The 13,431-nt window shown below is 48.6% G+C and overlaps 1 protein-coding gene across 1 annotated transcript; it reads left to right on the top strand.

Moving 5' to 3' along the window:
• The first annotated feature begins 4,152 nt into the window (after positions 1-4,152).
• Positions 4,153-6,445, top strand: GJA4 (gap junction protein alpha 4). Its single transcript, XM_006924262.3, has 2 exons — positions 4,153-4,204; positions 5,409-6,445. The coding sequence occupies exon 2, from the start codon at positions 5,426-5,428 to the stop codon at positions 6,422-6,424; it is 999 nt and encodes a 332-aa protein (XP_006924324.1). The 5' UTR covers positions 4,153-4,204; positions 5,409-5,425; the 3' UTR covers positions 6,425-6,445.
• Positions 6,446-13,431: the final 6,986 nt, after the last annotated feature.

The raw sequence follows: 13,431 nt of genomic DNA, 5'->3' as shown, positions 1-13,431 counted from the left end.
TACCACCCACCCCCACAGTCTATTCCCAGAATAGCAGCCAGGGTGATTCTGTCAAAACCTAAGTCAGGCCATGTCACTCTTCTGCCCAAAACCTACAAAGGCCTCTCAAACAGACCTTTAGGGGCCTACAAGCTCTACTTCACCCCGCATCTCGACTGTTCCCTTTCTGAACTCATCTCTTCTCTTTGCTCACCTCACTCCAGCCACCCTGACCTCCTCACTGTCCCCCAAGCAGGAAACACCTCAGGGACTTTGCACTGTGGGTTCCCTTAGTCTGGAATGCTCTTTTCTGCAGAGGGCCACAAGGCTCCCTCCCTTCAGAGCCTGTGTTAACCATCAGCTGCTTAGTAAAAATGTCTCCCTCTTATTCAAAATTGAAACTGCCACCCCCTTTACCCTCAATCCTCCCTTCCTACTTTACTTTCCACATAGCATTTATTACCACCTAATAAGTTCTACCTTTTATTTTGTCCATCTGTCCTCAGCTAGGATGTAAAATCCACAAAGACAAGGATTTTTGTTCCCTGGTTCCTCTCCAGTGTCTAGGACAGCGCCACAGCACCAGGAGCACTAAATATTTGTTGAATTAATAAATTCGTGCATGGTCCTGGTGCCCTACTAGGTGCTGGAGATGTAAATAAGACCCAACTGTCTGCCCTCAAGGGGCTCACAGTCTAATGGGGGAGAAAGTAAAGACAAGTAAACAATGCACCAAGGCTGAGGGAGGGGAAGTGGGGAGTTGTTTAATCGGCACAGAGTTTCGATTTTGCAAGATGGAAAACTTCTAGAGATCTGCTGCACAACAACGCGAATGTATTTAATATTATTAAATTGTATACTTAAAAATGGTTAAGATGGTAAATATTATGTGTTTTTTTTACCATTAAAAATAAATTTTTTAAAAATGCACCCAGAGGCAATACCTGAGCCACTGAGAACACAAAGGCACCCGTAACCCAGTGGAGGCCAACCAAGGGACTTCTGGGAGAAGGTGGCATGGCATGGAGCCAGGTCCTGAACGACTTGTAGGGTTCAGCGTGCGAGAGTGCTCCAGGCAGAGGGAACAGCATGGACACAGCAAGAATGCAGAGAACTGCGGTCTGGGTCTGGCTGGATCGTGGGGTGGAAGGGGAGAGGGGTGAGGCTGGAGAAGCAGCCAAGGCCAGGAGGCAATGGGGAGCCACTGAAGGGTTTAAATGGGACTGTGTCATGGTCAGAGAAGGGTGGAGGCTGGGTTGGAGGGGGTGGAGCTGGAGGCCGGGAGACCATTTGGGAGGCCACTGAGGTGGTAGCCTGAACAGGGTCATGGGCAGTGGGAATGAAGGCAGAGGTTAGGTTTTAGGGATGTTTTCCAGGTGGAATGGCCAGGTTGTGGGGATTACTGTGATGGCTGATCCTATCTCCTCCTCTTCTTGGGAAGGGCCAGGTCATTCGAACCCTGGCCTCCAGAGCGCCTGAGGAAGCAGTAAGAGCAGAGTCAGGGCAGCTGTGACGTCTCCACCAGCTCCTCCCTCCTGCCCAGCAGATGGGATCAGAAAGGCTTTGGGAGAGTCCAGGCCCAGCCACAGGAGAGGAGCTCTGGGAGCAGAGGCTGCAGCGGGGGTGTGGCAAGAATCTGCCTCTAGGGACCTCCGTTCTCACGACCTCAGGGGTCAGAACCAAGCGGGTGAAGTTGTCAGTTTTGGGAATCCAGAAGTCTCCACTCAAACTGATCCCGAAGTTCTGAGATCTGAGCCAAACCCGCCCCCCATACTGCCCCAAAGTCCTGTTAGTCCTGCTGAGGGCAGGACCCTCGGGGACCCTGGGGAACTGATAGTCCAAGGACTAAATCCTGTTGTGGAAAAACACGGACCTTTTGGCCACCAGCCCCAGGCCTCGGCCCCCACCTGCCCCGTCTCCCCACCACCACTCAGCCCTGAGCTTCCTCCCCTTCAGCCCTTTCTGTTCTGTTGACGTAAGAAGTTTCCAAACCTGTAGAGAATTTTTGTAAGAGTTTATTTGAGTCAAGCAAGATCTGGGAACAAGATCTCGACAGACTGAGAAAAATGCTTCCAAGAAATGACAGGTTGCAGCTTTTTATGCGTTTGGAATTAAGGAGGAAAGGTAAGGAAGATTGCTTGTAGGTGGGAAAAATCAAGGCAGAGATGGGATCACAGGATAGTTAGCGAGACTTTGTGGTCTCTCGAGGGTGGTCACTCATAGAAGCAGGAAAGAGGCATTTCAGAACAGCATTGACCTAGATGCACAGAAAAAATGGTCAAGGCTAGCTTAAGGAGAAGATAATCCTTCTACTAAAGAAGTTATATGGCTAAGGTGTGACTACCCACCCATACCTGCCTATTTAGGAATTTATGATCAAATCACCCTGGGAGGTTACTTTCCATAGAACCCCTTTCTTTGTCCATAGCTCCCACCAAAACCAACCTACGGACCCATTTTGTCACATGTTTTTAGCCACCACTCACTTGAAAACTTTCTGTGTACTAGTATTATGCTATGTGCTTTGACTGGATCTCCTATGACACTGCACACACAGTATTACTATCCCCATTCTGCAGAGGAAGGAACTAAGGCACAGGGACTTATACAACTTGCCTAAAGGCACACGGGTCAACAGCAAAGTCTCAACTTCAGGTTTACTTCCTCCACCCACCAAGGCCAGTGAAGACTCCACACCCTGGGGCAGCAGCCAAGGTCTCCGTTCCTTGGATCTTTGCTCTTTCTCTTTCTTTTGCCTGGAATGCTCTTCTTCCCAAACTGGCTAATGCAGTCTCCTCCAGAATAAGTTCCTAATCAGGCCCCTGTGAGTCACCCTGTCCTTCTTAGGAGAACTTTCCACATTTACCATTTCACTGCTATCCAAGGGCTGATATGCTCCATTCCTGTCTCCTGCACCAGCCAGTGAGGGCCAGTGGCCAGAGACTGCATCTGGCTGATTTATGGTTGCATCCCTAGCTCCATGCACTTGCCTGCAACCCAGCAGACTCTCATTGCTGTTCATCAACAGGGTGAAACCTGAATAAGCTCTGTCCACTCTACCCCCATCTAGAGGCATAAGAATGAGATCCAACCTAAAGGTGGAGAGAGTCGCCCCTCCCTAGTGTCAAGTGGCCCATGGGAGTTACTTAGTGACCTCCGATTGTGTAGCTGCCCAGGAGTAGGGGTGTTTGAGAATTCTGCAAGGATGCAGGCTAGGCTAAGACCCCTCCCCACCACAGACCTCGGCCCCCACCTGCCCCGTCTAGGGAGGCGACTCGTGTTCTGGTGAGCCTCGATTGCACAGTCCTGGCCCAGTGCAGGACATGCTGTGGCCACCTGACAAACGAGTGGTCTCCCCTATTTCTTCTCAGCAAGGGCAATACGCCCCCAGGGTCAAGGAGAGGCCCTTCCCTGGAGCCCCTGTTCTGTAAAATTCCCCAGGCTCAGAGACCAAAGAGAGAGGCTTACAACTCCAGCATTAATTATATCAAGAGTTTATTAAAAGAACTTATATAGGAGGCAGGTCTTGAGCAGCAAGATGTCAGCAATATCCTCTGCTGATTAGAACCCAGGTCTGGTTCCAGAGCAGGGCTCTGCACATCGTGGAAAGCGCTAAAGGATTACACAAGATGAACCAGCTCCTGTGGGGCATAGGGGAGGGGTCCATCAGAGTCTCTGAGAGGATTTAAAAGAACCAATCTCTGTTGTGGCCCGCATCTAACTGTATCAAGCTACAGGATCTGGCACCAGTCACGTCATGGAGCAGTCTCTCCGCCACACTCCCCCCCACCCCCATTCTCATCCCCGTCTGCCCATCCTCACAGGCCCTCAGGCCAGTTGCCCGGATCACCAAATTCTTGCTCTAATCCTTTCAAATCCACCGCCCTGAAAAACTTCATCTTGGAGAACTGTTCTATCTCCAGAGAAACGGGGCTAGGAGAGTTTACCACCTGGATGGAATATCAGAGGAGGAGGAGCGAACCCCCTTCACCCCCTAACCCCGAAAGCCACCTCCCAGGCCCCATCCTTGAGAGTCGCTTGAAGGGAGTCGCCAGCTCTGAAAAGCTCCCCGCTGCCCTCCCGCGGGTTTCCTGCCCCCGCCCCGCCCCGTCGTGCTATTTAAAGCTTCCCACCAGGCGCGGTCGAGCAGGGCTCCCGCGAGCACCACTCGGGCCAACGCAGTCGTGCGTCCCCACCGCCACCTGGGCCGCCTGGCAGGCAGGCGGTGAGTTGTGCTTGGGAGTGGCAGGTGGGGGGAGGGGAAGGCGCCACCTGTCAGGGGCTGAGGGTTGCTGCGGGAAGGAGTGGGGCGGACAGGGGGTGAACCACCGCATGGGCACTCAGCCAGCCTGCCTGTGGCCAGGTTCTGCGCTAAGCCAGGTTCCTATCTTCTTTCATTGTGTCCTTACAACCCCAGAAGGCAGAAATATTATTTCTGTTTTACACGAGAGGAGATCGAGGTGCTGAGGAGTCATCACTTAATTTAAGCGAGGTCCCAGTTTGTAAAAGGGACCAGGATTGGAACCCAGGTCTGGTTCCAGAGCAGGGCTCCAAACTGCTTTGCTCCCCTTCCCTTCCCTTCCGACCCCGACTCCCGCTGCCCCCAAGATGCTCTGGGAACTTTAGCCTGTGCCTCCACCCTGCTATGACAATTCAAAAGTCCAGAATTTAGCAACAACAGCTTAGGGGATGTGTGGGAGCAGGGCAGGAGGGATGGAAAAATGGGACAGGATCAAGCATCCATATTTAAGTTGCAGGGGTCATTACTGCTGGCAGGTGGAGCTAATGCAAGGTGCTGCCTTTAAGGTCTAACACGCCTCCTACCACAAGCTCAAAGGTCAGAGTAAGATGAGGAGGGGAGCAGGGACTGAAGGCTTTGGGCCCCCTGGGAAGCTGAAGATAGCGCCACCACTCCCCTTTGTCGGGACAGCCTGTCCTAGGCAGAAAGGAGGAGGGGCATATCAGGGCTTTGTGACCTTGGATAAGTTCTCTGTTCCCATAGGCTCAGGAGCCTCAACTCGATCCAGATCTTTTGGGACTGTGGTCATCCTGGGACTCCAGCCGGGAACAATAGGGACACAGATATGTAACTAGACAGGACCCTAGTTGTACCCTTGTCAGAGCTTAGCAGCCATCGTCCAGAGATCTGCTTTGAGTCCTGACAACCCTACTGGGTGTGAGCCCTCAGGCCAATCCCTTCCCCTCCTTGAGCCTCAGTTTCTCTGTAGGTAAATAGGTTGTGGCTGACCTCCTTGTAGGCTTGTTGCTAGCACAGCCCCTACTGGGTGTGAGCCCTCAGGCCAATCCCTTCCCTTCCTTGAGCCTCAGTTTCTCTGTAGGTAAAATGTTGTGGCTGACCTCCCTGTAGGCTTGTTGCTAGGACAGCTGAGAAGGATGCCATGCTGATAGTTTCCTCTCTCTCCCTGCAGACGGAGGCCCAGGAGCCATGGGCGACTGGGGCTTCCTTGAGAAGCTGCTAGACCAGGTCCAAGAGCACTCGACTGTGGTGGGCAAGATCTGGCTGACAGTGCTCTTCATCTTCCGAATCCTCATCCTGGGCCTGGCCGGTGAGTCGGTGTGGGGTGATGAGCAGTCGGACTTCCAGTGTAATACAGCCCAGCCAGGCTGTACCAATGTCTGCTACGACCAGGCCTTCCCCATCTCCCACGTCCGCTACTGGGTGCTGCAGTTCCTCTTCGTCAGCACTCCCACCCTGATCTACCTGGGCCACGTCATTTACCTGTCTCGGCGTGAGGAGCGGCTGCGGCAGAAGGAGGGGGAGCTTCGGGCACTGCCGCACAAGGACCCACAAGTGGACCGGGCGTTGGCAGCCATAGAGCGTCAGATGGCCAAGATCTCAGTGGCAGAAGATGGTCGCATGCGAATCCGTGGGGCACTGATGGGCACCTATGTGGCCAGCGTGATTTGCAAGAGCATGCTAGAGGCAGGCTTCCTGTATGGCCAGTGGCGTCTCTATGGCTGGACCATGAAGCCTGTGTTTGTGTGCCATCGACTACCCTGCCCCCACCTCGTGGACTGCTACGTCTCACGCCCCACGGAGAAGACTATCTTTATCATCTTCATGCAGGTGGTCGGACTCATTTCCCTGCTCCTCAACCTGCTGGAGCTGGTGCACCTGCTGTCCCGCTACCTCATCCGGGGGCTAAGAGCCCGGCAGGGCCAGGATGCGCCCCCAGCCCAGGACACCACCTCAGAACCCTATGCTGACCAGGTCTTCTACCTCCCCATAGGCAAAGAGCCCTCCTCCGAGCCATGCCCCACCTACAGTGGGCTCTCATCCAGTGAGCAAAACTGGGCCAACCTCACTACGGAGGAGAGGCTGGCTTCTTCCAGGCCCCCTCTCTTCCCGGGCCTGTCCCCCCAGAGTAGCCGGAAGTCCCCCAGTAGCTCCACCTGCTCTGCTCCCAAGAAGCAGTATTTGTAGGGGCCTGGGGCTTATGTCACCCAGCAGTGGGGCCTGGCAAGTCCGGCGGCCTTGGGTGCCCTTTCTTTTAAGGATATGCAGAGATGACTGGGGCAGGGGAGTGGGTGGGTGTTTGCTGGCCAGAGGGCCACACCGTAGGTTGTTCTGGAACACCTGGGGTTTTTCTCATGACCAGAGGACGCCATGGTTTCCCCTCCAGAATGTGGCTTTGCCCCAGGTACAGACAGCTTGGGGTGCTCTTAGCCAAAGGTGTTATGGGCTCTCTGGCCTTTTACACTTGGTTCAGAGGGACTCGGAGCCAAGCTATGCCACCCCCACCATCGTGGAAGATTGTCCACCCGGGTCGTCCCCACGCCCTCTCCTCAGAGGAAAAGGCTGGTCGAGGCTGCTGGCTTGGCCTTGATCACACACACAGACAGAGCCTGTGCTGGATCTGGCCCTGTCAAAGGGACTGGTGTCTTGTTCTCATCACTCCTTCCTAGTTCCACTGTTTATGCTTATAAAATAAATAGGACTTGATCACAAGCTAGGTGTGTAGATTGATCACAAGCTGTCGTGATGTGAATCAGGGTGGGAGTTGGTACTGGGTTGCGGGGGTGCATTTGCTTTGCCCAGGCTTTCTTTTCTTTTCCGTACTGCATAATCTAATCTGTCTTTAGCCTCTGCAACCCCAACTCCAGCTGGCACCTTAAACCCTCAAACTCATACATCCTGCCTCTCAGCATCCTGAGTCCTAAATATTCTACTTTTTGAAATGCCTCAGGCACCATCCTCTTCTTCCCATCCCCACTGCCTCAGCCCCCTCAATCTGCCCATTAATCAGTGGCCAAAGCAGTGTTTGTCCCCATCCTTCCCCATGGCCATCCAGTGCCCCTTGCAGTGTGCTTCCTTACTGAACACTATGCTCCTGAAGCCTGCCTGCCAGCCAAGCCCTTCAAAGTCCAGCTCAGATGGTCCCTGCACCTCATCCCACCTCCTCCTCTACTTGGGAGGCAGGTTTAGATCACTTGCCCCGTCCTGCCTTGGCCCTTTCTAGTCTGCCCACCAGAAGGAGCAGCTCAAGGGCCTGTATCATATCTCTTTCCCATGTACCTAAAACTCACTCAGTGAGAACAGACAATGGCAGTATAGAGAGGTGGAAGGGACTGTGGAGGGTTCAAATCTTACCTCTGAGTCACAAAGGTTACAGGAAAAAAAACAATTGAACTGGATCTTGACCAGTTAATATGAGTTATCTAGGGAGGGGAAGGAGACATTGAGTATTCGGGCAGAGAGAACAGTTGTGCAAAGACGTGGAGAAGAGGAGGGGTCAGGGGTGTTGAGGGTGGTGCTTAGGACCCGAGCAGCCTTCTAGGAAAAGGGAGGAAGAGCTGGGGTTGAGCTCAGTGTTGGTAGAGTTGACCTTCCATGTGGACGGTGATCCAGGTAGAGGCCCTCGGAGACAAGATGGTTGTCCTCCCCTACCCAGGAAGATCTGGGGCTTGGAAGGGGGAATGGGGTCCATCTCACATGGCCACATACTTCTCTTTGAGAGCCTTTACAGCAGGTTGACAACTTGTCCCCTCTCCCATCAAGACAGGTTTCCGAAACTCCAGCTCTGTATCCCTCACCCTGGACAGAAGTCACTCCCTCACTACTTACCCATCAAGTCTGGGTGCTCAGCCTTGTAAGTTACCAGCCCTCTTACTCTTCCAGCTTTAGTCCCCTGAATTCCTGAGATCCAATCGATTAGCCTCCTGATGCTTCCCCAAACTCACCCGGTATGTTCCCACCCTTCTCCTTGGCCAATGTGGAGTGCCTCTTCCTCCACGCTTCCAAACCCCATCAGTCCTTTAAACACTACTGTACTGTGGAAAAGGCAGAGCCCGAATGCAGAAGAAAGAGTAAGGTGAGCTTTGACATCAGAGGGTCCTCAATTTAAATGCTGCCTCTAATGTGTACAAAGCCAAGTATTCTTAAGTCAATCATTTTACTGTTCTGAGTCTACTTTCTCATCTCTAAAATGCAGATAACATTGCCTGCCTCTCGAGTGACAAGAAATAAAAATAAGAGAAAGTATATGAGTGTGTCTGGATCCTAGTACTCATGCAATAAAATTGAGCTCAACTTCTCCAGCAAGGCCATCATGGTTTCTTCCTCCAGGAAGCTCTCCCTGACTTCTTCAGCTAATCACCAGTGATGATCTTTACCTCTCAGGAATCTGGACCACTGCTTTGTATGAGTCTATTTCACCTCCACAGTGAGTCTCTAAGAATTGCCAGAGAAATATATTTATCCCCATGGGCCTAGCCCTGCATTCCCTTTGGTTGTAAAATGAGTTAGACTGGCAGAAAGTAGGCTGTTCACACATTGGAAGGGCATGATCCAGGAGGCTGAGGTCCTCTTCTAAGGGATTTGACCCCAGCCAGGGCGAGAGGCCAAATCTGTTGGTTAGAGGTTGGTATCTTAGAGCCAGCCACACTTGATATTCCCTGGGAGCCTACCTTTCTGGTATTCTCTACCTGTTCTGACTTGCAAAGGTAGGAAAAAACAGGTTTAGGTGAGTGAGGGGGGCATCCTTCCCTTCCCTCAAAGCTCACCAACTTTTGGTGTTGGGGCTGGGGTCAGTCCAGGGCCCTGGGACTTGGACTTTTGGCAAGGTTGGAGCTGGGTCCTAGACTACTGGCCACACAAACATAAGGGCAAATGGGCTGGAGGGTTAAGGGTGAGGATAGTGTAGTGGGGATGGGACCGCACAAAGTGGAGTGGGGGGCAGTGCAGTAGGGTGAAGACTTATGCCATGAGGTGTGGCTGTAGCTCTCTCCCACCTGTTCATTTCCTAGCTGTTGTAACAAAGCACCACAGACTGTCGCTTCTGTGACAGGCATTGATTCTTATAGTTCTGGAGGCTGGAAGTCCTACATCAAGGTGTTTGCAGGGTTAGCTCCTCCTGAGGGCTGTGAGGGAGAATCTGTTCTGTGCCTCTCTCCTAGCTTCTGGTGAGCTGCTGGCAATTTTTAGCATGGCTTGGCTTATAAAAGCATTTCCCCCATCTCTGCCTCCATTTTCACATGGCATTCTCCGTGTGGTGTGTGTCCAAATTTCTTCTTTTTATAAAGACACAAGCCATATCAGGTTAGGGCCACCCTAATGACTTTATTTTAACTAGATCACCTCTGTAAAGTCTCTACTTCCAAAAAAGGTCACATTCTGAGGTACTGGGGGTTAGGACTTCAACATACCATTGGGGGGCACAATTCAACCCATACCACCACCCCACCAGCCCCACCTTACCTCCAAGCACTTGTTGGGGGAGGCCAAGGAGAACGTTAAGTATGTATTAGCCTCAAGCATCTCCTCGATAATGTGGCCTGGATGGAACAAAGCTCACTTCTTCCTTTACCTCCTTTGTCCTTCCACCAGCCTGTCCCCCACGCCACCAAAATCTAAATTGGGAACAGGCAACTCTCAGTCACAAAAAGGGCCATAGGAGACTTGGCTCCTGCCTCCCATCCCTCATACTCATTTGACTACACTCCTTTCCCCTCTCTGGGCCTCAGTTTCCCCATTGTGAAATAGAAGGGTTGAATGAGAAATAGGTATGTGGCAATTAGGTATAAGGAGCATTGCATGGAGTAACTTGTCACTAATCATTGATCTGAAGCTCACAGGTGATATGCTATTTTTCGTGAATCAGAACAGATTCAAGATTATTTCTATAATAGGATAAATCCCAGTCACTTGAATTTACATTGCGTTCCTCAGTAGAAAAAAAGGGATGGGGTTATGTGGAGTGCACTGGGAATTCTGCATAACCCAAGGTCATCTTATCTGTGATCCATGGAGGCATGTGAACATTTTGGGCCATGTATAAACAAAGCAGAGAGCTGTAGGGCTGAGTGACGTCAAAACCTCTTCCCAATCTAATGTGCTAGCTCACTGACCACTGGGTTGCTGACCTCATGATTTTCCCACTGACTTTCAGTACCTTGACTGGGGGGTCCTTCATTTCCTTTTCACACAAATCTCAGCATGACCACTGACGTTTGCAAGAAGAGGAAGCCATCACAGGACTGTTGGAACTTCTTTCTCCACCTTACAGCTTCTCCCACTAGCCTTGACTGACCCCAAGCACCACACGAGGCTTAACTATTCTGCTCTTCCCAAACAAGCACTGCAGCCACACGCAGACAGCCACCAGGCCTGTCCAGAACTTGCTCTTTTCCTGTCCCTCCGGCTGACTCTGATTTTCAGAAGCCTCTGGCCAACCTGCCCTTTGTCTACTTTCCTCTTAAGATGTGTTACTCTCCCCGGGTGCTAGACATGATCAGAATCCAGATCATCACCTCTCTTACCTCAAAACTTCTACCTCTATTAATAATGCAATTTAAGATTACATTAACTTTTCTATTTTCTTCTTCTCTTTTGCATATGTAGAAATTTTTATTCAGATTATAAAGGTAATGCATGACCATTATAAACAATGAGATCCCACCATCCAGGGTAACATTTGTTAATATTCAGAAGTAATTCCTTCCAGCCTCTTCCATGCATATTTTTAAATAAAATCAGAGTAAAGGTGTATCTGTAATTTCATATCCTGTTTTTTTCATTTTACATTAAATCATAAGCCTTTCTCCTGTGTCATCGGGTATCTTTGGAAATATCACTCATTGGCTTTATCGTATGACTTTAACATTGTCTACTTAAACATGATCCTAATATTGCGTTTTTAGTTCGTTCACAATTATCCTTTATTATAAACTGTACTGTGGTGTAAATGCCTGTGCTTAAATGTTTTTCAAAATTGCCTATTTCCTTAAAAGAAAGACATTCCAAGAAGTGAAATTGGGTCAAAAGGTATGAAATTTTAAATTTCAAAAGTTAGGGGCTTTTTTCTGATTATGAAAGTAATTCATTATGGATGAATCAGAAGTGTAGAAAAGCACAAGCAAATTACAAGAAGTGAAGGCACCAACTACTTCTGAGAGTGGGAGAGAAGGTGGAGCTGAAAACAGAAATGCTGACTGATAGCAGCCGGCCCCCCAGATCCCCCCCTCCATCCGGAGCATATGGGTGACCACCCTTCCCCCACCACGTGGAGGGATGGGAGCTTATTCCCTGGAGAAGATTAAACAGAGATGGATGGAGAAACACCATGCACAGTAGAGAGTGGGAGTACCATAAAGAACATAGAGGAATTAAGTGAAAATTCACATACCGAAAGGTGACTCTCAGCCTTCTCCCCACACTTGGTTCCCAGAATGCTGGCTGATAGATAAGGCTATAAAAAGAGGATCTGATCTAGACTGTAGGTTGTGGAAGGCTGCCTTGAGGAGCTGAGCTTTAGCACTTGAAAGGTGAAGAGGAATGACCCAGGGAAGAGCTGGGAAGAACATACCAGGCAGAGGGAACGGCATGCTCCAAGGCTCTGAAGAAGAAGGGAGGGGCTCAGTATATTTGTTGCTCAGGACTGTTTTTGATATGAACAGAAAGATGCTTTCCAGATAAAATTACTTGTATGTTCAATAGCATTGTATGAAAGTGCCCGTTTCAAGGCACCCATACCGGCATTATTAAAATTTTTTACTTTCTTTGTTTATTAACTATCATGTAGGTAAAAAATATATATATGATATCATCTTTCAATGCATAAGCATTGATCACTAGTGAGACTAGTAATATATATATATACTTCCTCAGCACTCATGTTTCTTCTGTACATGTTTTTTGCCCGTTTTTCTCTCAGGTTTTAGTGTTTATTTATACAAATAACTTATTTGTATAAGTTATTTATCAATTTATATAAGCTCTTTATAGAGCTCTTTTATCTCTATGTAAAGATAAAACTCTTTCTCTGGCATATTTGTTATAAAAAATTTCTCAGTGTGTTATTTTGCCCTTTTTAATTTCTATGTAGTCAAATTTATCAAGTTTTTCCTTTCTAATAATTTTATGCCTATACTGTTTCCCCCTTTCTAAGATTATTTTTCATCTTATATATTTAATATTTTCATCTGTCTTGAACATAATAGGAGACAAATAAATAATTGTTAAGTAAATAAAAGAATGAACAAGTAAATTAATTTTATCACATAATGTAAGGTAAAGTGCTTTTTCCCCCAGTGACTAATGATTCCAGCAACATTTACTGAATAATCCTTCCTATACTAATTTATGTTATCAGCTTGACCATATACTTCATTTTTATACATAAAACAGTCTATTTCTGGACTAGCTAGGATTCTAATCCGTTGATCTATAATTGGTATGATATTATCACTCCTTTAATTAGTGTAGCTATGTAACACATTTTAATATCTAGTAGAATACATTCTCCCTTTTTTATTTTTACTTTTATTGAGAATCCTGGAAGCCAGGTATATATTCTCTAGACAGGTGTTTAGAAGTCTTCTCAGTGGATTCTGACAGACCAAAAAGAGACCTAAAGATATGGGCTCTAGGGAACCCCTCCAAGGAAATAGAGAGCTGGATGGCCATGCAATGAAGAACATAGTCATGAGGTCCCACCCATTTACTCAAAGCTTTTAGTGACCCTCTCTTAGATATGAGACCATGGCCAAGGGTCAGGGCATTTAAACAAAGTATATGTAAGAGTCTGAATCAAAGAATAGATATACATAATCTCTGTTTTTTAGAGAAATAGAGATTATATATGGAGAATAAAACATTTTTAAAGCTATTAATGCTTTCCTCAAAAAGAAAAAAAAAAGAGTATTATCACATAATATCACTTATATGTGGGATATAAACCTAAAAGCAACAAATGAGCAGGACAAACAAACAGAGACTCATGGACATGGACTATAGGCTAGTGGTTACCAGAAGACTAGAGACTAGTGGTTACTAGTGGGGTGGGGGAAGAGGGGGGAGGTAGACTGAGTAAAGGGGGTCAAATATAGGGTTTAGGGGGAGGGTGAAGTGAGTAAAGGGGATCAAATATATGGTAGCTGAAAGAAACTGGACTTTGGGTGGTAAACACACAATAGAATATAAAGATGTCAAAT

This window comes from Pteropus alecto, unplaced genomic scaffold (assembly GCF_000325575.1).
Source record: "Pteropus alecto unplaced genomic scaffold, ASM32557v1 scaffold39, whole genome shotgun sequence".
Classification (NCBI taxonomy): domain Eukaryota; kingdom Metazoa; phylum Chordata; class Mammalia; order Chiroptera; family Pteropodidae; genus Pteropus; species Pteropus alecto.
This window is presented reverse-complemented; position numbering and strand designations above follow the sequence as displayed.